Raw genomic sequence first — 25,616 nt, forward strand, 5'->3', positions numbered from 1 at the left:
GCTATCTACCTCAGACTGGGCTCAAGTCACCTGGAACTTATTTCTCTAGTAATCCCTGCAATCTATTTAGGAACCATGCTGATAAAACCCAGGGAGGAAGAATCAGATTGCTATATATTTTGATACTGGAAGTCCTCTATGGAAGTGGCATTAAAAAGATACATTTTGAGTTCAGATTCCTCACCACAGAAGGTTAAAGGGGATGACATTTTGAACTCGAAAATCCTGTAGTTTTCAGGCTACCCTTTTGCTAATGATAGCTGTCTTGACATTTGCATGAAAGGATATCAATAACATGAAGCTCTAAGATTAGACATGCATTACTCATAAATACAGTACATACTGTATAAAATATGTACTATGAATGCAGAACTTAGGTACTCATTGTACTGAACCCTTTTGCAATCTGTAGAAAACTTCACGTTTGTACTGCTCAAAACTAAAAAAAAAAATCTCTATGGAATTAGAAATATATACAGTAACTATATGAAACATATACAATGTTATATTTTTTCTTTTTCTATCCATCTGTTCATATAAACATCATAATATGTTAGACTGAACCAAACAGTGTATATGGTTACCATTCGTTAAATGAAGATGTTTTTAGTAGGAGAGATTTGTGATTACCAGTTAAAAATTCTTACCTTCGGCAAAGTGTATTTTGGTAGCTTCATTTGTGTAAATGTTTCTCTTTTATAAGATACGTAGTAAACTGACTGGCCTCCTGTTGACACCTGGAATTCAAAACATCAGTTTTTCATTTTATTGCACCTTTATCAAAATGACCTTTAAGTCCACTGAAGCCTTCAGAACCATACAGGGTATGTATTCTAAGAATCTATTCAGTGCTTAAAGCTCCAAATACTGATACTGGATCAACATATTGGAATTGACTGCACAGAATGGAAGTGAATTAAACTTTTTTCTTTGCAAACTATGAATCACAGTGATTCAGTTGGAAGATGAAACTCTAATCAGGCATTTCATAAGTACAGGTACGTATTTAGATCTAGAGAAAAATAATATACAATAATAAATCTGGTTCACATAACTGTAACACACCAATCACCAATAAACCAAATGTAATTTTCATTTTCAGATTTTTTTTCAGAAGTGTCAGTAAGCTTACTAATTTACAGTACAATTAATAATTAAAATACAAATGCAATTAACTTTAAAAGATTTTCTTCAAGGTTCCAATTTGTCATGTCTTTAAATAGAAGAGGCATCGCATGGGGTTTCTGACACTGGATAGATGGTTCAAAAGACATTCTTCAGAAGGGATTCATGATAAAAAGATTATTTTAAAATGGTTAGGGTTTTGATACTGAAAATCAGTTTAATAAAATAATCAAATTATTGAAACTGAAAAGGGCAATGATATATCATAAAGATCACAGTCATACCTGTGCAATATACAGATTGAGAAAAAATATTTTTCTTGCTTCTGTACCTGTGTACATTTTATCTCTTACAATGAAAGAAGGAGAGATACTATATTCCTAGTAAACTATGGAATAGGTGCTATCAATCAGCTGTCAAAGTCAAGACATTCTACGTTTTCCTATTCACACATTCAGCAGGCATTTTTTCTCCTTCATTGCCTTACACTCGAATCAATATTATATCTTCGAACATCCCATAAACACCAAAACCCCTTGGCCCATAATTAAATACAATAATGAAAATACAATGAATACTATTATGGATAAAAGAGGGGACATTTTAATTATCAAAAGTGAAATAGGGAAAACAAACTACAAACTGGCTTTAAGCTACAATACATGACATTTTATGATTTATATGCAATGCATCCTCTAATCTTTTGTTACCTTTTCCTGTATTACAGTTACAACAGTCTTTCTGGTATTATTTTGGCTTATATAGATTATTTTCCAGATACACTCCAAGGTGTAAAGATGGAACACAACTCCTAATTTTATACAAAACTGAATCTATCCAAAGGTAATACAATTATTTTAAAGAGAATCAGAATTTATTACCACTTCACTAGTTAGTGCCATAACAACACCACATTTTGCAAAAGCCTCATAACTCAGGACAATGTTATATTGCTACCACTAAATTCAAACTAGTAACACAATAATCTCAAGACCATTTTTACTATTTATGAAATTAAATAGTGACTACACCAGTTGTTAACGTCTAATAATTGATGCTCCAGCACTAATGTTCTGACGTGACAATGTAATTCCTGCATTTTAATTTGAGAATCTAAAAACAATTATAAAATATTTAATAAATAATTACTTTAGAAGATTAACCACAGCCTTTCTTTCATACCTCTGCCTCCTACTTTAATACTTTTAAAACAGCAAAGAGTGCCTCATTATTGTTGTCATTTTGGATTAATTTTCTGCTTCATATTGTTAGACCCCTAAGTGAATAAATACACATCTACAGGCGATGAGATATCGTTTTTAAAGACACACACTACACAGAAGCAGGAATTCATTTCAGATTCATGGCTATTATTTTTAAATTTTTATCATGTGATCCCATTAAGTTTATATGTCTTCAATCAACTTCATATTTATTGAAAGGTTATAATCACTTATTACCAAGTCTTAGCAAAGTTATTCTACCTTATTTAGCCAGAAGCTATTTTATTGCTACACTTTGGAATTTTTAAACACTTATTGAACTAGGAATCTGCTGAAAAATATTATTTTAGCAGAAAATAGACCTCAATGTATTATAGTAGCTGTTTAGCTGTCTGAAAATAGCAAATGCTTACAATGCAACATTAAAATGTAAATAATTCATAAATAGCATTATTAAAAAAATACAGACAGCATTGACTATTTTCTCTTAATTAAGTAGCAGTGATGACTTAAAAATATTGTGATTTAAAGAGAAGTACAGTATCTAGCTGGAAAATAACTGCCAAAACCCAGAAGCCCTACTTATACTGTATTACATGTTCCATACTCATGCTGGTGTCGGGCTGGTTTGGCTTCTAAATTAAATGATATATTTTTAATGCTCATGCCTTTTTGATAAGACTGGCCTCCCCTTGCTGCGGCATTGCCTACTGCTGGATTTAATTTGTAAATTATTGCAACAAAGGCAGCTGCCAGTATGACAACTCTGCTCAATTGGATTGACCTTAAGTGGCTCTGCAGGGGAGTATAGGGTAAAGCACTGACGAACACAGCCTAGGCAGTTCTCTGACATTGAAATTTAAGCTTTTCTAGTCCACAGCTTACTGCCTCCCTCACTTCATACTTGGCAATTACATACCTGAACAAACACATACTCATCCTGAACCACCAGGGAATTGGGGTCAATGTATCCTGGAAACGGTTTGCCTTTGTTGGCCTCTGTGCAGTTTTGAAGTTTGCAGGTGACATATTGGGCTTCTGAAACAGATATCAAATGAATCATCATATTAAGCCAAAGGAGAACAGCTTTCACTGACATTCAATCAGAGACTTACGTTAATTGCATCAATGAAGTGACAAAACAGCAAATCATAAAAAACAATGGCTTTTTTTCTTCTAAAATTCCAGGGCAGGAAGTAAAAAAAAGTCCTTTAGCATAAGCTAACAGTTTTTTGAAAACCCCAGCTGATCAATACCAATGCCCTTATGAAAAAAACAACCTCACATTCAGGCGTCAAAATGCTGGTACTGAATCTCTTTCAGCAATATAACATCAGATACATAACCGCTAAAGACCAAGGATTTAAAAATTAGATCAAGCAGCATGGTAAAGCGAGAAACTTTTTGATTATACCTACTGTAACAAAATACAATGTAATTATCATTCCAGTGACAGTATAGTTTAATAAAAAGACATAGTTTCTGAGTACAGAGCAGTTCTTATATTAAATTAGGGCAGTTGATATGGTGGATCATAACATAACCCGCAAATGACTGTTATTCTGCTAATCTACTGCTTATTCCTGGTAAGAGGTAAAGAAACCTGGAATCTATCCTAGAAGCACAAGGTGTAAGCCTAGGCTTTATCAAGTATGCTAGTCTTTTGCAGGGATGTGAATAAACACAAGCACATAGGAATACGTTTCATGCAACAATTAACACAGTGCAACTTGCCCTGTAGGTACCCCAGGAATTTAACCTAGAAACGTAGAACTGTGAGGCAACAACACTAATCAGCACACAACAAATTTTAAAAGGATTAGTATTATTATTTTAAATTTAGAAATTAATTATCATCTCAGTTTACTTCTGAACATCCTGTAATACAGTGAAAATGAGAAACTATGAACACACTTCTCCAACATGTACAGTACATCTGTCGGAGCAATTTGATGAACTGTGTTCAACAGTGCTGACATTATTGAAAGATCCCAGGTACCTGGAAAAGGGTCAACTGTTGCTCAACAAGCCAAGCAAATCCCAGTTGACTAAAGCTACCCCAACAGCAAAACAGGAGGTCAAATAGTATATCACCAGTTGATGAATCCCAATCAATCAGCTGATAGAAGGTGGATTACTTTCCGTCACATCTAAATTATGATAATTAGTCTGACTTGTACTCCATCCTGACCAAGTAGTGATCAGAAAGCTTGACAAATCCGCCTCCCTGCCCGCAGTCTATGCAAAATGTTCTTGTTGACCATTGTTCTTGGAAAAAGAGAATCAGGCAGTCAGACTAAAAGCAAAGTGTTGTCTGCACCATGACCAATGTTCTTGGTTGCCCTATAATTAGTGAAGCACATAAAATGTTTTCAAGATAATCCCTTCAAGATAATTTTCAAGGTAAATTTATTCAGTCTGAGATCTACCTTTAAATATGTAGTCAACTGTCTAAAACTACAGAAACACAACTTTAATTAGGATTCTCTTTGTCACCCTATCTCTGTCTCTCTAGTTTTTGCTCTATAGACATAAACATGAGCAAAACAGAAAGCATTGGAGCTGCAATGGCTGAATGAAATTACTTACGTCCCTCTGAAACAATGGTTTCCAGGTGAATTAGGCCAGGCTCCTTGTCTAAACCCGTTTTTGACCTACCGGTGAAAAAAATATCAAAAGAATGTTATTTCAAGGTGACGACAGCTCCCTTTACCTTAGTACATATTGTAGTAGTATTCAGAAAACAGGAGTGTCTGTCTTCTGATTTATTCTACCACAGATACTTTCTCTGTTAAGTGCAGGAACACTTAAAATACCATTAATTAAAAGGTAGATGCTGGTCATCAGTACTGAATGAAAAACAAAAACTTTGACCTCCAACTCTGCAGTGGCAGATTAATTACTCATACAGTGCCTTGCGAAAGTATTTGGCCCCCTTGAACTTTTCAGCCTTTTGCCACATTTCAGGCTTCAAACATAAAGATATAAATTTTTTATTTTATGTGAAGAATCACCAACAAGTGGGACACAATTGTGAAGTGGAATGAAATCTATTGGATTTTTGAAACTTTTTTAACTAATAAAAAAATGAAAAGTGGGGCGTGCAAAATTATTCGGCCCCTTTACTTTTAGTGCAGCAAACTCACTCCAGAAGTTCAGCGAGGATCTCTGAATGATCCAATGTTGTCCTAAATGACTGATGGTGATAAATAGAATCCACCTGTGTGTAATCAAGTCTCTGTATAAATGCACCTGCTCTGTGATAGTCTCAAGGTTCTGTTGAAAGCGCAGAGAGCATCATGAAGACCAAGGAACACACCAGGCAGGTCCGTAATACTGTTGTGGAGAAGTTTAAAGCCGGATTTGGATACAAAAAGATTTCCCAAGCTTCAAACATCCCAAGGAGCACTGTGCAAGCGATCATCTTGAAATGGAAGGAGTATCAGACCACTGCAAATCTACCAAGACCTGGCCGTCCCTCTAAACTTTCAGCTCAGACAAGGAGAAGACTGATCAGAGATGCAGCCAAGAGGCCCATGATCACTCTGGATGAACTGCAGAGAACTACAGCTGAGGTGGGAGAGTCTGTCCATAGGACAACAATCAGTCTTACACTGCACAAATCTGGCCTGGATTTATCTTCCAACAAGACAATGATCCCAAACATACAGCAAAATCTACAAAGGAATGGTTCACAAATAAACGTATCCAGGTGTTTGAATGGCCAAGTCAAAGTCCAGACCTGAATCCAAACGAGAATCTGTGGAAAGAGCTGAAAACTGCTGTTCACAAACGCTCTCCATCCAACCTCACTGAGCTCGAGCTGTTTTGCAAGGAAGAATGGGCAAGAATTTCAGTCTCTCGATGTGCAAAACTGATAGAGACATACCCCAAGCGACTTGCAGCTGTAATCGCAGCAAAAGGTGGCTCTACAAAGTATTAACGCAAGGGGGCCGAATAATTTTGCACGCCCCACTTTTCATTTTTTAATTAGTTAAAAAAGTTTCAAAAATCCAATAGATTTCGTTCCACTTCACAATTGTGTCCCACTTGTTGGTGATTCTTCACATAAAATAAAAAATTTATATCTTTATGTTTGAAGCCTGAAATGTGGCAAAAGGTTGAAAAGTTCAAGGGGGCCGAATACTTTCGCAAGGCACTGTATAAGATATTTGCATACCTACTCTACACTGCTTATCAAAACTCTTCTTTTAAATGCAATGAGAAGTTACAATATATGTATTTTCAAAGCATCAACAATGTATTCCAAGTCTCTACTAGTTTTCAATTACCATCACAATTTCTACTTTTTTTTGGAAGAAATCAATCTTGTTTTAGCAAACTTTGAGTCATAAAGAATGGAAATTTCAAATGCTTGATCACAACAGCTAAAGGTAAATCATATATAAACAGACAATATGATGCATAGTAGTACATAATCTCTCACATTGACCAAACATACAGTATATAATAAAATTTTCAAGTGTTCTCATCATTAAAATCATTTGATCCTCTATACACATTAGTAAAGTTTAGAGGATTATTTTTGTATTTCATCATATAGATCAGGTAGGATTAACTGACATTTTAAAACAAAATGGTTTCAGAAGATTACCATAATAGTATGTTTCGCCATACAGAAAGAAAAACTGAGAGAAACGAATCAGACAATTCAAATCTAATACTTTCGTGCAGTGCTGTACTTCTATGTATACCTCATGTATTTGTGTTGAAATAAAAGAATTTCTTCGACACTTCTAGAAAGAGAACCAGATCAATATGATGCAATGTATTTTAAAGTAACTCTTGTGCTTTATAATCCACTTTACTTTTTTAACAATCAGCTTTGGTAGCTGTGCACAGTGGCAATGCACATCTTTTAATGGTTGCATCCATGTGCAATCTCGATATTTACTGTTTTTCTAATCTTTTAGTCTGAGAAAGCAACTTCTTTGTATGGTAGTGCCTTCAATTTAAACAAAAGACAAAAAAAACATTCATTTTTATTAAAAGCTTCATTCCAATAAAACCCGCAAAATGTACAGTATCTAAGCCTTTAAATTAGGATAATAAGCTTTTGATTGTTTTTCTTAATCAAATGTACTTCTTAATAAAGAGGTTGTGCTCTCAGCTTAAAGGATTACTGCTGTAGCATTTAAGGTGTTTTATTTAATTAATAAAATAGATCACTTTTAATACATTTGAACAACTGCATTGTTAAAACCATACTTTTATTAGAGCAGTGCCACTCATTGCTACTCATAGAAAGACACAAATCCAGCATGTTTTAAAGATTACCCAAATTCCTCCGTAAAGAACTGGAAAGAGAGTATTTACATACACAATGAAATAATTGATTCAGTTTAGTTGCTAAGAGTTCAAATGGACTGGAAATCCAAAGTTTCCCGGACATTCCAAGGTACTGACAAAGTTATCACTACCTTCGAAATATTCTACAAATAAAAAAATGTACAAAGAATTACCTAAAGCAATTCTTGGTGCAAAAAAATCATATTGCAGTTGAACATGCTTGTTCTCCTTTCCCCCTTTTAATTCTCAATTGCAGACTGTGCCTCTGTCACACTACAGTATTTGTATTGTTCTGACTTTGTTCTGGGGCTCAAGATGTGGTGGGAACATAAAGGACAGTAATGACAAAGAACAAAATGAACTCTGGGGTCAGCAATTATGATATAGAAATCTCTATGGAGTTTCAGAACTGAAAGACTGGTTTCTGAGCTGGAGAGGTTAAAGAAATCAAGGAAGGAGGAATTTATATCAAGGTAAATGTTCACAATGTTTGCCAGAATTTTAAATACTTTCAAATTTTCAGTACTTCATAAAAATAATGGTATAAGGAAGTTTTTTAATGTTTTTTTTAGAATGAAGATAAATATTTGATCCAGCCTTCCACATCTTTTGAAGTAAAAAAAGAGCCAGAGATTTTAGCTACAGTGTCCCCAAGTTTATTGTTCAAGGCTGCCCTTGGTTTCTGACAGAACAGCAGAACAGAGCCTTTCGTTAGAATGAGACGCTCATTTATCTGCTCACTAAAAATGCCTACAGGCATTACAGTGTATTCACCAAATCCTCCTTTCTGCTTTTTGATGAAAAATCTGTGTAAGATTAAATATTTATTAAAAAGACTTCAGAATCAGAAAGACAACTTCAACCAAAGTACAAACAAAGAGGGAACTCTGCCTGTTTCAACGAGACAGATAATTAGGACACTTATTGGAAGCATTGGTGGATTAAACTTTGCGGCTGCACCACCTCTTCTTCAATGACCTACTTTTTAGTTTTCTGGAGACTCGGATGCCTAGGCAAGCTACAGTATATGAAGGAACACTGGAGCATTTTTTTGTTGAAACATGTGAAAGGCGTGTGCTACAACACATCTATGCTTTTTAGGCAGAAAAAAGTAACTTTCCTTCACAGAAATGCATATACCATTTTAATTAACATCTGCTGGACATCTGTTCTGCATCCCATATCCAAATGAATACACATTAATCCCATGTTGTACATTTTGTAAGGGTTTTGAAAGTTTTCATCAATTTAAATTACTCAGGTTTTTACCAAATTTCAAAGTCCCCAAACTTTGATAAGGTTCTCTTTTAATGTATGTTACAAATTGCTTGCTGTTATTTAGTTCCAACAGGTTTATTATTTTATATATACAGTATATACTTACAGAAATGTTTTATTGATTTTTTCTGAGTAAACCTGAGATCCAGAAATTACACAATAATATTCTTGATAGTAAATTATATAATGTAAGTCCATGCCTCAGGAAATTCAACTGGATATACATTCTGACTCCTATTCTTAGACTTCCCATTAAAGTCTACATGTACCATTTCTACAGTACAGTATATACCCATCTCATACAAATTAGACTTGTAACTGAGAGTTGTTGGAAATATATATATTTAATTTTTTTCTGTTGATTGCAAGTTTGGAAATTCCAAATCAAAACACAAAAAACAAGAAAAAATTAAAGTTCATGCCTTTTATCTTTAAAAAAATATACACCTATTTCACCTTTCTATTGTGGCAACAGTATTCACATTATCTACCCCAGAATGACTATGACTGGTTAAACATATGCCATCTTAAGTACAGGATTAGAACTAAAATAAATTTAGTTTAAAATACTGTGGTTAAAATTAGCAATGCTTTTGTTTAAACACTGACCAAAACAAGTGTTCCAGTAAGGAGCTGTAAAGCATTGTGATAGGCTGACAGGAAGGTAGGAGATGATGATTTGGTCATCTTCATTCACCTGCTGTCAGGTGATGGATTGCTAAAAAAAAGGCAAAGTGGCACTACCTCTTCAATATTTCCTGATTTTATTAATTGTGTCTGTTGTCAGGAAGGCGAGATTTCTTACGTTTTTCATCTCTGTGCTGTAATAAAAGTTACAGACTTGCCCTGTTCAGCAGTCTGTAATTGCTTTGTAGTTCAATTCCTTTTATTGGTGGAGTTTCCATCAGGGAATTCAACTTCCAGAGCCTTAGCACTGCAGCTCATATTCCTTATAATAAATCTTATACATGTGCTAAACAAGCAGCCCTCTAGACTCCCACTCTGCAGCTTGTTACGAGTTTGACAGTTCTTCCAGAATTGCTCTACTAGAGCTTTTTAAGAAGTTGAGGCAGCGATGTTATAAATGACTGGGTTTGACAGCTTCAATCCAGCAGACGGGAAACCAGCTATCCATAAAGCTAAAGAAATATGAAGAGAGGAAAAGAAAAAAGCAAAAAAAGGAGCTGCATTTCCAAGTTAAAAATAGATTAGATACTTTCCTAAGCTTTGCTTCAGCTTTCTGAAATACTAGCCAAATATCAACAACAAAAGCAGGGCTCCCCTTCGTGGAAAATGCAGCAATGTAGAAATGTGCATTTGTGTAAGACAGACCAATTTTCTGGAGTGAACTTGAGTTTTACTGTTTCTACTGGATGTATTAAACATTATGAGAGGTAAAGATCAGCTGTTCAGCTGATGTTCTTGAAATTGTGCCAGAATTGCAAAGCACTGCTGGCACCAGACACTATTAAAACAATAAGCAGCTTAAAAACAAGAAAGCACAAAGATAATCACGAAGAATCACTAATGATCACGAAGAAATCATACATTAACACTTGCATCTTTGCAGGAACAACTTATTCCTTTGCCTTTTAATAAGCAAATGTGGTACAAATTATATTTGAAAAAAACATTGATAAATCATTTTTGGAGCAGCAGATGTACTCTGGAATGGCCTACTGTATATTCACTATGCAGGAGGATATGACAAGTAGTTTTACTTCCACACAAATGAAAACAATATTCTGAGAAGACAGAAGAAAAACTATTTCTGCATATCATTCTTTCCCATGCATAATACTGAGAGCTCTTCTGCCAGGTCTCAATAGCCTTGGATGATGTACAGTAGGTTGAGTGTGTTGATTGACTCAAGAAATAGATAATACAAAATTATTACTTATTATTATGAAAATATGAAAGGACAAAAAAGAAAAAAAAACATAAATCTATAAAGGGAACAATGTAACCTTTGTATAATTTATTTGGAAAGACAAGGTTATCATGTGATTAATTTCCAATTTTGAAAATGTTATAGTTTTCTCAAGCCTATTTGTGTGGACTTCACAAAATAATGTAAATAAGTCATTGTAATAGCCCAGAAATAATCTGCCACATTGTAATTGATTAGTGGTAGTGTAAAATTACAATTTTAAGAAAAATATGCTGGCATTAGAGCTTGCAATGTTTAGCTCTAATGGGTTCATTCATTAACAGAGTCATAATCGTCTGTACAGGCAATTACCTGTAAAACACCAGTGCATAATGTTCCAGCCTGAATCAAGGATATACTCACAAAAAAAATCACAAGAGGTATTTAAAGTAATAAAGTATAATAAAATTCTGCCATTGTTTAATGTGTAATAGCTTATTTTTTTCAAGGTAAGAAGTTTTTTATCTTATTTACAGGTATTGCTTTCTGAGCATGTATATTTTTCTCTATACTTTTTACTAAAATGTGTGTGCCAGAAATGCATGAAACAATTAAAGTATATACTGTCACACTATAAAAATAGATAGCATAACATGTTCTTACACATCTGAACTGTGCCACACTTGTTGTTTCTGTTTTAAAAATAAAAGACTTCAGGAAACATACAGTATACCCATGTACATCAGTCTTAAAGTTGCTACAGTATGTCTTGTTAACCTTCTGACTATTTCAAACAATGTTTTTGTAACAGCTTCCCTGCAGGTCACCTATTATTGTAGGCTGCATTATTGGACTTGCTACCCTCTGGTGGACAAATAGGGAACTACATTTCAGTAATTTCAGTCGTTGCATTCATACAGTCCCTTACCCATTCTGGTACCCAAAACTCACTGCCATCGAGTCACTACTCCACATTCGATTTTAGCACAGTATCCATTTTCATTTGACACTATTTGCCTTTAATACATATCTGTCAAATTCAGTTACTTCAAATAAATGTATTTCTGCTGCTTTCTTAATTTCTATTCACATACATTATTTAACAAATCACCTTGAAATTGATCACAATCAAATTGTGCTAAATCCTATATGGTATAGTAATGGTTTGGTTTAGTTAAAGGTTACCTATAAAGTCTGTTGGACTGGGTTTATGCAGCAGAAGGCGGAGCATGAATGACAAAAATGGATTTTTTTTTAAACCTGGAGAAAAGAGGGCCAGGATATGGAATTATGAATTACAGGATCTCAACATGCATTTATTTTTCTCCTGAGCAACCAGCACTTTAAGATTTTATTTCATACCAGTAGAATCGGTTAGGGGTCACTCTTTCATGGACCAGCTGCCACCGCCTCCCGAACTCCACGGAGCTGTAGAGCTGAGGAACAAAGAAAGACAAAGACTATTAGAAACATAGTCCAGTATAAATATTTGTTACAAAATACAAAATATGAGTTTAATGTCATTAGATGAACTTTGTCTGTACAGAGCATGTTTGCTTATTTTGTACATTTCTGATTTTCAGTTGACCTGTTTTCTCAGAAGCCAATTAACTTATCAGTCTTGCATATCTTGGCACAGTGGGAAGGAACCCATACAAACACAAGGAGAACATACAAATTTCACAGAGAACTGAACCCAAGGCATCCGCACTGCAAAGCAGCAGTGCTAACCACTGTATCATTTTTATTTCCATAATTATACAATATTTTCTTGCTACAAATGTGATACTTTTCTTACAAGGCATTATTTAATGCTAAAACACTGCAGAATGAAATTAAAGAACTCTCCCAATGACAGTACTCTACATTACAGTATATGTTGAGCGCATTGAAAACAATTACTAAGAAAAAATAGGAAGATGATACATTCTTTTTTCTATTATGGCTACTAGTTCACAATTAACTTCTTAAAAAACTAAATCAGTTGTAGTGGGGTTGTGATTCCACAATATTTTGAGAAAATCCTTTTGAGGGAGAAATTAAACTACACATGTATAGAAATTAATCTGCATTCTGTAAAATGAATGAACATTACGACTTTGCTTATAGCTTTAAAAACTGCAAACACTGAATTCTATTTTGGGCAGCAACAACAACAAAAATGAATTCACGAGGAATGACAACACCCAAGATGAAAGCATCATGGAGCGAAATTGTGGCTTAACCCGCTTGGCTGAGGGCTAACCTCCTGGCCATAGGACCAGGAGGCCAGGACCCCCAAACAGGGTGACTAAGGGGTAGCTGCAGATGTAGAGATGGGGTGGAGGTGGGATCAAGAGGCATGCACGAGAGAGAGATGGGGATCTCATAGGCAGTTATAGCATTTGGGAGAGGAATGGATTGTCTGGAGCATTTACTAATTACTGACAGCTGAGTCTGATTGAGCTTGGTTGCTGTCGTCTCTTTTGTTATAAACTCCATTAAATAACATAACACCGGCAGGTTAATGAGTGTTTTTAGTTAATAATTAGCTTGTATTATATTACAGGCATTCAAAAGATTCAGAAGCAACAAGTCTCACATGAAGAAAATAAGGCCTTTGTGGGATTGTCTAGCTATACAGGACATTTAAAAAAATGCAGGGAGAAACTATTTTTTTTTATTTTGAACGCCTTTGTAAGCGATTTACTCCATGATATTTCAAGCATAAGACACCCAAATCTGGAGGCTGAAAGGATAAAAAGAGCTGCAATATAAAGAACCTGCAAAATGGAAAGGATATCCCAAGAAAATCATTCAATTTCTCATTCCTGATCCTGACAGATCCTGGTGAGCAGGTAAGAGACAATAGAAGCACAGGACATCTACAAGCACACTAATACTTCAAAATACAGTGAGTCAAAAAAGCAATGATTTTGTCTTGATCTTTTGTATAAACACAAAAAAATCTTTCCAAAGCAAAAGATGCATCAAGGATATTACACTTCACAGAAATGTGAATGAAATTAAATTTTTTAAAAAAGTTTTATTTCACATCCATGCCTAGGTTTCAATGAAGGGCTTTTGTGAAAAAGAATACAGTACAGTAGTTTGTACATCCTCCTTCTTTGATGTGAGAATGCTTCAAGTTTGTAATTGCAGTCACTGCAATTGTTTATCTTCTTAGGTAAATTTTGAAAATAACTATAACCAATGGGAATAAGTGAAACAAGAAGAAATATTTCTATTTAAAGCAGCTAATTTCCTGGATAATTGGTAGTCAATGGTTTTAGGGGGTCAATCATACTGTAGGTTGAACAGCTAAATTCCTGCTTAAATAGATTTAGCGACATATGGAAAAATGTGTAAATCACAAACCGTTGACATCACCTGCTTCTAAAGTTAATTTAATTCCTATATGGAGTTAATCTCATGAAAACAACACTACCATCTGTTAGCTTGATCTTGTTAGATTTGTAAGCTAAAAAAAGATAAGCCTGGCCAATGCTGTGTTGGGTGCTTATAGATGCTGTATGTGCTGCAAGTAGTATTTGTATAAAAGGAGGTAGAGATCTTCACTCTGCAAGAGTATTTCTAAACCAATGCCCACACAAGGATACAGTGCTGGGATTTTGTCATTTGGAAGAGAAATTAAATTGAGGATATGACTGCTTGGTCATTAATGATTGCATGGTACTTTTCAAAAGAAAAGGGGTGTTAAACCTGTTGTCCTGGTTAAATTCCTATGTTCCTTTAGGAATGTAGGCCTTTCTAAAGTGGAGCCTCAGTTCAGTTGGTAAAGGAGTTTCTCACTTTCTCTTTTGGATTGTTGGCACACGTCACCCAGATGGGTAGTTCGCTTCGGAGTGAATGAAGTGGGTCTACTTCTTCGTGTGAAATATTTGGGGATCCTTTAGAAATGTAGGGAATTTCTTCCTTAAGATTCTTATGATTTGCTTGCTACATCAGAAATGTTTACCATCTAATTCAGACCAGCAGGAATCCTTTTGAAATGTCCCAGAATAGCTTGACTGAATATACTGTACAAGTATATACAGTACTTACAGTATATACTGTTATATACAGTATAGACCAGCTATTATACATTGAAACCCTATTGCCCATGAACCTCAGTCCAATACTAAACAGTTATTATTTTTACTTTCATTCTGACAAAAACAGATGTGCAGCTCCAGATCCGATATTAACAAGAGAGGAGATAAGGCTAGGTCTACTCTATATCAATCATTGGCTTTGACATTTTCTGACTAGTTTACTCCTAGTTAGTGATCAAAGTCTGATTTGACAACTACTGTTTGAGCACAGCCCTACAAAGGAGGTACCAGGTTTCTGTAATATAAAGGCCCAAACCAATTTTCTAAGCAAACAGCTGTACACCATATAACAACCCAATACTGGTTTATGAATGTAATTTTGTAACATAGCAAAGTTGTAACCTTTAGTCTTCTACAAATTAGTCCTAATGTGAGTTAAATGAAGCTTAGCCAGCCTATTACATTTGCTGTTTTCAATTTGTAGCAAAGATGAGGAGAAAAAACGAAATAACATCACATATAGTATTATATATCACTGCTTTGGTTCCAGTGATATAATTAAGTTTGCATATGAATTCAAAAGTAGAGAAAGGTATTTAAAATATTAAAAAGTAGACATACGCACCAGTGGTAACGAGTGGTTACATAAAATTAAATATGGTAACAGCATATAGAAACCACAACGTTACAAATCAATTCAGTATATCTACACAAAGACATGTCTATTTTGAAGATATCATCTACTCTACTCCTCCTGAAGCAAAAAAAATGCTTATCAAATAACGAGAATGACAGAAACACTATCATTTATATTACACTGATTTAAACTGAGAAAGGAATATAATCTATTTTCTTCTGAATTTCTGCTTGCTATGCAACCCATTTTATGTAACTTTAAAACTACAAAATAAAAAGAAACATATCAATATGGTGTGCCAGACATAATGTCTTCACTGAACCTTTCAGACTTAAAAGAAGCACAAAGTATAGTGTGGAAAATGATGAAATTGTTAAAAGGATTATTAGAAGTAATTCAGTACAGAAAAAAATACTACAAGGCACTTTTAAGATATCCTCAGTCACTTATCTGAAACTAGGTTCTGAAATATGATTTCATTTCAATTAAATAAAGGATAGAGAATGCTACAGGAGGCATTTAGTTCTAAAAGACTGTCACTCAAGCGGTCTTATATAATGTCTACTTCTCTGATCTTTCCAGAAGCAATAAGGGCTGTTTCCGAGGTTCTTACTGACATCAAAGAAGCTTTGGTGACTGAAGTGGAGAGGATTGCTTGAGTTACCTGAGATCAACAAAGGAGCTGATTGAAATCCTCTCAGCAAAATGATCACAAGTCTTTTGGAAAGGATAGGGCAATAATGCACTCATCACAAAAGACAATTAAATTAAAGTAGTTTACGTCATACAGGTTTCATTTTGACTTATTGTGTGTCTTTTTACTACGGTCTGGCAGCAAATACCACTTTTCAAAACCAATTTTTAACAAGATGTGCTCCACAGAGCAGTAAATTTAACATTAGGCAGGTACTTTGAACCCTTGTTGTTGAAGAAGTGTGGGTTCTACTGGACCCACTAACCTCTTCATATGTTATTACATTTCAGATGAAGCCATCATTTTAGGACCTGACAAATTTGAAGTTGAGTTACAAAGGAGAAACTGTCAGTCTAAATTAATCATTAACAAGAGAGAAATACTGAAGAATTAATTTACACTAGGATAATACACTAAATAAAGTATAGATCACGCACATTTGTAGTATGTTTTAAACTTAGCAAACACTGTAATTTAACATTTCAAGAAAGTAGTAAATTTAGAAAACTTAAAAGTCCTTGAGAACTCAGACTCATTGTACACTGTTTGGAATAACATAATATGGAAGGCAGTGGACAAAATAAAACTTCACATCTTTTTCTTTCTAACTGTGCATCTGCATTGCCTGTACATATTTTGCAAAAATAATAATCAATGGAATAATTCTCCCTGGATGTCAGTATATTTTATGCCTATTTTATGCCTAGCTTATTTGATAAATAAGCACAGGGTTACATAATTAAATGCTTTGCCTGTCTAAAAAAATATGTGAAAATAGGTAAAAAATGTTCTAAAAATCCATACAGTAAATGTTAAAGATCACTCCAAATGATCTTGGGATGTCATTTGCACAGAAAATAATGAGACTGGCAATCTTTTGTTCAGGATCTGAAATACAGGTTGCCTTGTTTGAGAGCTATCAGATATTGCTTTGACACTGCAAAGCTGATTGACATTTCTCACCTTTTGGTCATGGCTGTATGCCAAAATCCAGTCCTCTTGCTCGGGATGAAACAACAAGCTCAAAATGTAGAAATTCAGGCGGTACTTCTGATAGGTGGCCCCTTCATCTGAACTGATGAGCAAGCTGCTTTCAATCTCTGGGTCAGTCAGCAGCATTATCTGAAAGGGATACCATAAAAGACACCATGAATTCAAGGAAAGCACGATAAGCTATTTCTTTGACTATACAATTTAAAATTCTGTTTGGCTGAAAAACCATATTATTCCTATGGAAAACAGCATTTTGTGTGATTTTATTCATAACAGAATATACAGGATCTAAGGATCCAAGAAATGTGGGTAAAATAATATAAACAAGAATGAAATCAACAAACTTTGCATGACAACAAAATGTACAGTATAGCAAAATATAACTAAATGTTTTTTAACTGATTGGTCTCTTTACACAAACTGTAAATTAAGCAGACACAGGGAAAAATCTTTCTACAAGATAATACCATCTGGCTGTGGTGTTTTTTCTGTTGCTTTCTTCTTTTTTTCTCTTAAAATAATGTTGAATACAGTAAACTAAGTATTTTAACTACATAAAATGTTAAAGAATGAGAAAGTAGGTAAAACTAATAGTCATTTTAATACACTAAAGACAAGTGTATTTAAATACATTAATGTAATTTAAACACAAGGGGCACCAAGAAAGGCTAAACTGTCACAATACTTTCAGCAGTTATAGCTGAAATGATAAAAGGAATGGATTATGTCTGTATCTACAGTATATGTTGTTGTATAAGTACTATATATATCTACATGTTTTTATATGTTAATTGTTCATGTGATAATACAGGATTAAATCTCTCTTTAGCTATTGGTTAGCAAAACAAATCAATGTTTTTGGTATAGGATAAGCAAATTCCAATCAATATGCCATTAAATAAAATACATTCTAACCTGCAATGAAATTTAATTTACTCACCTACACATCGTGATAATCTTTAAAAAGGTCAAAATGATTGATTAGCTGAAAGAACTACTTTATTCGCTTTTAGTTACTTTAAAGCATGCAGGGCCTGACCATAAACTGATGTGGCAAAAAAAAAACATTGGAGCAAACACTTATAATCATTACATGTATTATGATTATCATTTAGATGAGTTCAAACATGTATTGACATTATACAGAACAACATTCAGGTTAACTCTGACCCTCATTCAAATAAGTTAAACACAACATCTCTAAAAAGAATGACTTGTTAATTACAGTACATTGTTCTTTTAGCAAATATCACATCTTCATTCTGATGATCCTTCTTTCTATCTCTCTTTGTGCAGTTACTGTATTTGTACTCATGTATTCATAATTATTGATGCATTATTTCTGTGTTTTCCATCTTAATTACACACAATTACAACATAGGACCTTGCTAACAGTGTAAACGTGGGTAAACAAAACTCTTCTTTGTTCAATAAGCATGAAGTATTCCAGTTTCTAACAAAATGAAAAAAAGAAAACTAATAAAATCACACAACCTCAGAATCTCTTTGTGTACCAGGAAGCAAAATATGAATGGTCATTATCTGTTTTTGTACTTGTACTAAGAGAACTGTTTTACTGTGATAAACACATTGAAGTTTAATAAGTCCTTAATAATTAATGGATACATAATGTTCAATATGCTGTTTAATAATTAAAGCAAGAAAAAGGTCAAAGCGCATTTGAAAGAGTGTTTTTGAAGTAAATGTTTTTTAAAGTGACGTGACACCTGCTTTGAAAGCCTCTGAATTGCTCATGGCTAATAGCAATACCTTGTGTTCACATATTACTGACTTCTAAGAGCTATTGACAAATCTAGTCACTGTGGTCAAACACATTCAGCAGTCTGTCCCAAGGTGTCTCATTAAATTGATCACATACTGTAGGTGTCTGGAGGAGTTCATGCTGGGATGTTCAATACCTCCTTCTTCTGTTGTAATGACCTCCTTTTTTAACTACTGTGAAACATTCCACATTTTTTATGTTCTTTATCTACAGCTTCGTCAATCAGCCTTTTACTGTTTAAACTTTTGTTTGCAAGTATCTGATTCAAACAAGTGCCACCACTTCATGTGAGTTTCTCCTAATAATTATGCCTTTAACACAAATTACATCATACATAATATATATTTTTTAGAATAGCTTTTAGAATAGTGATTCTTGGGCTTGTAGAATGCAAACATTAAAACATCTTTACCATAAAGTCACAAATTCAGGTTTATTTTGTATAAAGTAAAAAAAAATATATATATAAAAGCAAAATGACTCTGAATATTCATGATTTACAGCAGAATAACAGTCAACAGTAAAAAAAAAATACAGAGAGGCAATTTGTAGATTTGTGGACTAATTTGTAGATTATATAAGGGCCTTAACATTCATTCAAAGATTTTATATATGATCAAATCCTCTTTCAATATTTAATACTATCCATTTTGTTCAGTGATCTCTTTGCATTTACAGATCACATACTGTTTGAATTCAACCGATAGGTCACTAGGAGTAAAACAGCTTACAGGCTAAACTGAAACAACAGTACATTCTGTAGTGAATATTTTAAAATGTCCTTTTAAATTATTTCCTTATTTCAGATGTTTAGATTTCACATTTTTATTCTTCATTTTAAAAGTTCACCAGGTGTGTAAAAGTCAATAACAAAAGAAACAGATCAGAATAAAAAATAGTATTGCAATTTATGTATGTTTCTTTAGGTTTTAGCATAGAAAATCAGTAAGTGGAAACAAAAAAGCAAGCTTTTATTTTTTTACGATCATTATCTGCTTTACTTATTAGAACCATTTTTCTACAAAAATGTAAAAAGCCAAAGGTTTCTTTCAATATACATGTACAGTATATTGAACAGGAGCTAGTGCCTTTTTTGTTGTACAAGACAAAGGTAAAACATGTGTAAATTCATAATCATCAATCATAGAAAACCAAAAAATAATGTTGCTCAAAATAACCTTTTCTTTTGATCTGTTGAACAAAGTAGATTTTAAAAAAGTGAAGAAAAACTTTTTTATATCTATGCCTAAGACTCTGAGGGAGGTCTGTGTGGAGTACCAAAGAATTGTAATTTAAAAGTTTATTTTCCTTCTTCCCATCTTTGAAGAAGGGGGAAATGTCTCACTTTATCAAGTGAAGACACACACTTGGGATAAACAAAGATTGAGAAACAGTTGTTGGAAAAATACTTAATTCGCAGAGTAGAAAACAGAACTGGTATTGTTAACAAATCACTGGTGCATGTTATTTTAATCACAGCGATTCACGTTATGCATAGCTCATATTTTTAAAATCCTTCTTACACTTACTGAGCAGCAGAGTCATCTACATGATCTTGTTTGTGTTTAAAATTCCCTGACTGAGAATCATATAAATCCATCACTACACAATGTCAAATTAAATGGTAGTAGCTATTAAGTACTTTAAGTGAAGGTGGAAAGGAAGTGGAGTCATTAATATGGAATCACATTAAAACATTCCATTGCTAGTTAAATAATTCACCATTTAATTCCACATACAAACAGAAGCAACATTATCAGTGACTGAACCTAAATCCCGCTCAATTGAAATACCACTAAACTAATGGCACAGAGTTTTAAAGTCACAGCACATAAATTAAATGTAAAATACCATGTTAAATAAGAAATGGAATAGACCATTCTGGCACATCACTAGAGAACAGCATGATCTAGCAGGCCAACAGCCCCACATGATTTAAATTCATCTTTAAACAACAAATTATCCTAAAAAATGAAGAATTACTGTAGTTCACACACTGTAGGTCTCTGTTAATTAAAAGCAGGTTAGCACAGACACAGACATAAGGAAAACCAGAACATGTATTCTTAAGTTTGTGTATCTGCAGAATATAACAAACAAAATAGAACTAAGGAGGTTAAAGCACAGGCTACTTTAAAGGTCATACCTTTAAAGCTACAAAAACCTTCATTATGAAGAAGCAGTTTTTATTATTGTTACAGTATTAGCAGTAGCAACAGTTTTGGTTACTGTTGCATTTGTACACTAATAGTCAGTGCCCCCTTCTCTTCTACACTTGCCCCTGCAAAAACGTTCCTGCTTTCAATCTATCATCCAGACTCCCACAAACAATCCCCATATGACTGTGTCTTGAAACACTCCGTCTCTTATTCCTGGCACATGTATTCTCTGATACACTCCTACCTGGGCAATATTTGCAGCATTTATACCTTCATTACCAATTATTCTACACAGTTCCTTTTCTTGGTCCTGCTTCTTTTCTGCCATAACTAATGTAACTCTCTACTGGCCACTCTGCCTGCCAATGCGATCTGTCTTCTCCAACTCATCCATAACTCTGCTGCTTGACTTGTCATTACACATGCTACACCATTACTTCAGTCCCTTCACTGGCTTCATATAAAATACAGGCAGAAGCAGTGTCTAAACCACTTTGCACCTGCTTGCATTCAGTGTCTTATCTCTCCCTCACACTCTCCACTCCTCCACATACCCCTCTTCATTCTTCCATACCCTTATCCCATTCACTCCATTCTTACTCCATAGTGGTTGAATGAACTACGCAAAGGAATGATGACTGCCTAATTCCTAACCATCTTTTGGCACTTTCCCATGATACTCTGTTTTGACAGCATTCCATTACCTTTCAATTCTCTACATTCTTCAATAACTCCTGAACTGCACAGCACTGTGCTTTTAATTATTGCTTTTAATTCTCACTTTGGTAATGCAATTCACTTGTTGTTTTATTCACTAAAAACATACAATACAGTACCAGTGGGCTGTCAATATTACTTCTTTGTTACCACACCACCTGTTTATACTTGGAATTTCTAATAGTACTTCATTTATTTTTCTCTGCATTCAAGTGGCACATACTGTAAGTCACATAAGAGTATGTGCTAAACAAATTAAAAAGAAAAAAAGTGAAATTACAACTGTGGGAAACTGTGCTGTATGTGACCTTGAACACTCATTGAAGATACATTAAGTTTTTAAATAGGAATGAGAGCCTCATTGGTTCAATAAATTGTAAGGAAATGCAATTTTCTTGTTTTATTTGTTTTCAGTGAAACTCTATTCATCAGCATTTTACTAACGTAAGATCTGCATTATCTTTTGTTAGGAAAAATACAAAGTACAATTGCCATGGCATCTTTTATTCTGCTTATATTTTACAATGTGCTGTTAAAGTACTGTTAAATTAAAATTATTTGACCATCTGTGAGGTATTTATAAGCACAGTGTTCATTTTAGAACTACAGTATGATCTGCACTATTGTTAGTACTTACTTTTGGCAATGTCGTAAGTATTTGCCGGAAATGGTTACAAAGCCGCAGATGAAATATTGTCACATCCACAGAGCTTTTTGTGTTGATGCTGTAACAGATTGTGAGAATAGCCAGGGTTGTCAACAGGTTTTCAGGTTTTAAAAATAAGGAGCACATCTAATATACTGTATCTTTAGCACAGTGGGGCTAAATAAAAATCAGTTACAAGCCATGTATACTGTATATGCAAACTAGTGACACAGCAATATGGACACTCCTAAAGCCTAGGTTTGTAGACTGCAGAGATTGCTGTGCAACACTGGTTAGCATTCAATGTAGAAACTTTTGGCAATACTTGCCAGCCAGGCCGCAATCTCAGCATTTTGAAGGAATGAATAAAATAAATAAATAACATAACACAAAGTGCTTACACTTGCAGTTCTGCTGCTGCCAGATTTGTGGTTCATTCACAAAACATTTTGCAATCTTACCAAGTTTACAATGCAGAAAATACATTAGAAGATTTAATTTTTGGGTTACTTGCATTTTTATTGATTTTGCACACAGGCCCTGCTGGTACTATACCAGCCTTTCTAGTTAAAATGTATTGCAATCTGAAAATCAATACATCACAGCGAAGGATAAAAATGGGTTATGGAGATTCCATAAGCTTCTTCATGGGGCTGCAGATTCCATCAGTTTCAGCTTGACCTTCTGCCCTAAAGCTGTATGATGAGGAAGAGAGGATGGTTTCAATGATCAAGAATGACTTGTTCTTGTCCTGTATTCTCCAGGAGTACATAATCCTGAAATACGTCCTATTTAAAACTGATATTAAAGAGGGCTTTATGCTTTAACATTTTTAAAATTCCAAGCTAAAACTGGTGCTAAAATGGTGCTTCATTTCCATATTTTAAGTATAGAATGACCAACACCTTTATAGACAAATCTCCTGATTTTAACTACTAAAGTGCTGAAATAAAACCTCTTACTGGTGTTCTGGAAAAACAAATGACTTTTCAGATAATTAAGCCATTAGATAGCATTACACCATATATAATTGCTTAAGATTTGGGCATATGGGGAATAATGGGCAGAGTGGTGACTCTGTGGCAAAGGGTCTGCGCCTGTGGCTGGGGGGTTGTTGGTATGAATCCTGTGGCTGGCAGAGGAATCCTACCCTGTTGGGCCCCTGATCAAGGCCCTTAACCCCAAGTGCCCCAGGGGCGCTGTATAAATGGCTGACCCTGCTCTCTGACCCCAAGCTTCTCTCCCTGTCTGTGTGTCTCATGGAGAGCAAGTTGGGGTATGCAAAAAGACAAATTCCTAATACAAGACATTGTATTTGGCCAATAAAGTGATCTTATCTTAATATTACACTACTAATAGGCCAAATGTTCAGTATGTCAGGTTTAAGAAAATATGTCTTCTCCTTTAACAAATATGCAAGCAGGCATTACACTGCAACAATGAAGCAAAAAAATAATTAAACACCATTGAGGAGTCTATCTCCACTTACAGCAAGTGTTGTTATCTAATTCTAAGACACTGAGGTAAATTGTTATTTCCTGAACAAAAAAAGTCCTGAAATTATAGAAACACTTAAATATGTAGGCTTTCCTATAGGTTAAACATCACAAGAAAGAACTTGTGATTAGCCTTTTTAATTTGCATTAGTCTTCCGATTGATGGCATTAACACTGTGATAGATGGCATAATGGCATTAGCACTGTGGTATAGTACACAGTATATTTATTACATATTAAAATTATTACATATTAATAATATAACATTATATTTAACATGTTAAAAGATTACCTACAGTAAGCTACAAATTACTTTTTGCCATTTCTTGTTTTAGTTGAATACTTTAAGGTTTTTATTGTACAGGTATATCATGCAATATACAATACAATATACAGTAACTCCATTGCCAGTTGTGTATATATTATTTAAGAAGATTTAGCAACACTTTGATTACATTTGTTATATTTGTGTACCTTATACATTTGTATAATGCAAAGCCAGCAGCCATATCACCCTACAACTTACAACTGGCATCCCACTGAAGCTAAGCAGGTGTGAGCCTGGTCAGTACCTGGATGGGAGATGTCCTGGGAAAACCTAAGGTTGCTGCTGGAAGAGGTGTTAGTGGGGCCAGCAGGGGGCGCTCACTGTGCAGTCTATGTGGGTCCTAATGCCCCAGTATAGTGACGGGGAGACTATACTGTAAACTGGCGCCGTCCTTCGGATGAGACGTAAAACCGAGGTCCTGACTCTCTGTGGTCATTAAAAATCCCAGGTTTTTTTACTTTGCCTTGTATAGCAGCTGCAAACTGTCACAAACATCTTTAAAGGCTGCCTTTTAAAATGGAATGAGTGGAGAAATTTATACATTACCCAACACACAACACGTATCCCACTTTTGTAATGCACTTTAAATATTTTTTAATAAACATGGTGTATATAAGATACTTTTGAGCTATGGTTCTGGAAAAGATGGTTACGGATACCATGGACAGCAAGGGTCACCAATAAAGAGGTTCTGGAGCGCATTAAGCCAGAAATTTCGCTTGAGGGAAAGATCACCAGACTCCGGCTTACTTATTTTGGTCACCTGATGCAATCAGATTCATTGGAGAAAGCAATGATGCTTGGAATGGTCAGTGGAACAAGAAGACGAGGCCGCCAATGAACACCGCGGCTCGACGCCATCAAAACAGACACTTGCTTAGGCATAGAACCGCTGAAAGGGAAAGTCCAAAAATAAGCGTGGCGAGAGATGGCCTATAGAATCGCAGAGAGTCAGATCCGACTGACCGGATAACATCATCATCATATAAGATACTAGACTAGAGGATACACTGGGTAGGACATTTTTAATCATTTTTGCTTTTTAATACTGTACATATCTATATCCAAAATTGCCCAGAAGAACATGTATTAATTTAGTCTCTTAAAGCTGTTGGGAAGAACTGTGTGGCTTAATCCGAAACACATGAAAAATCTTCAGTATATATACTGTATCTTGGATATCTCAGTGGTACTGTATGTAAAGCTATACTAATTAGTTCCATACTATGCATGAAGCTGAAACATCTGGTGAATTTCATCCATCTCCAAAAAGAGAGAAAGTGAAAAAAACTCTTATTCCCATTCACTCCTAAATTATCTGAA

The 25,616-nt window shown here is 34.6% G+C and overlaps 1 protein-coding gene and 1 long non-coding RNA gene across 4 annotated transcripts in view; one reads left to right on the forward strand and one right to left on the reverse strand.

Moving 5' to 3' along the window:
* The window catches only part of LOC107077384 (uncharacterized), a 41,942-nt gene extending 25,698 nt beyond the window's left edge, over window positions 1-16,244 (forward strand). Inside the window, exon 4 of the long non-coding RNA XR_001478430.2 lies at window positions 16,060-16,244. This is a non-coding gene — a long non-coding RNA (uncharacterized lncRNA). The remainder of the gene's footprint in view (window positions 1-16,059) is intronic.
* Window positions 1-25,616, reverse strand: part of sorcs1 (sortilin-related VPS10 domain containing receptor 1) — a 231,540-nt gene that overhangs the window by 46,400 nt on the left and 159,524 nt on the right. For all 3 annotated transcript variants that reach the window (XM_006630828.3, XM_015347402.2, XM_015347403.2), the window contains exons 4-8: window positions 17,135-17,293; window positions 12,169-12,242; window positions 4,938-5,002; window positions 3,268-3,386; window positions 648-737 (exon numbers count right to left, since the gene is read on the reverse strand). In XM_006630828.3, coding sequence (XP_006630891.2) covers window positions 648-737; window positions 3,268-3,386; window positions 4,938-5,002; window positions 12,169-12,242; window positions 17,135-17,293 — 507 coding nt within the window. The remainder of the gene's footprint in view (window positions 1-647; window positions 738-3,267; window positions 3,387-4,937; window positions 5,003-12,168; window positions 12,243-17,134; window positions 17,294-25,616) is intronic.

This window comes from Lepisosteus oculatus, chromosome 4 (genome assembly GCF_040954835.1).
Source record: "Lepisosteus oculatus isolate fLepOcu1 chromosome 4, fLepOcu1.hap2, whole genome shotgun sequence".
Lineage (NCBI taxonomy): Eukaryota > Metazoa > Chordata > Actinopteri > Semionotiformes > Lepisosteidae > Lepisosteus > Lepisosteus oculatus.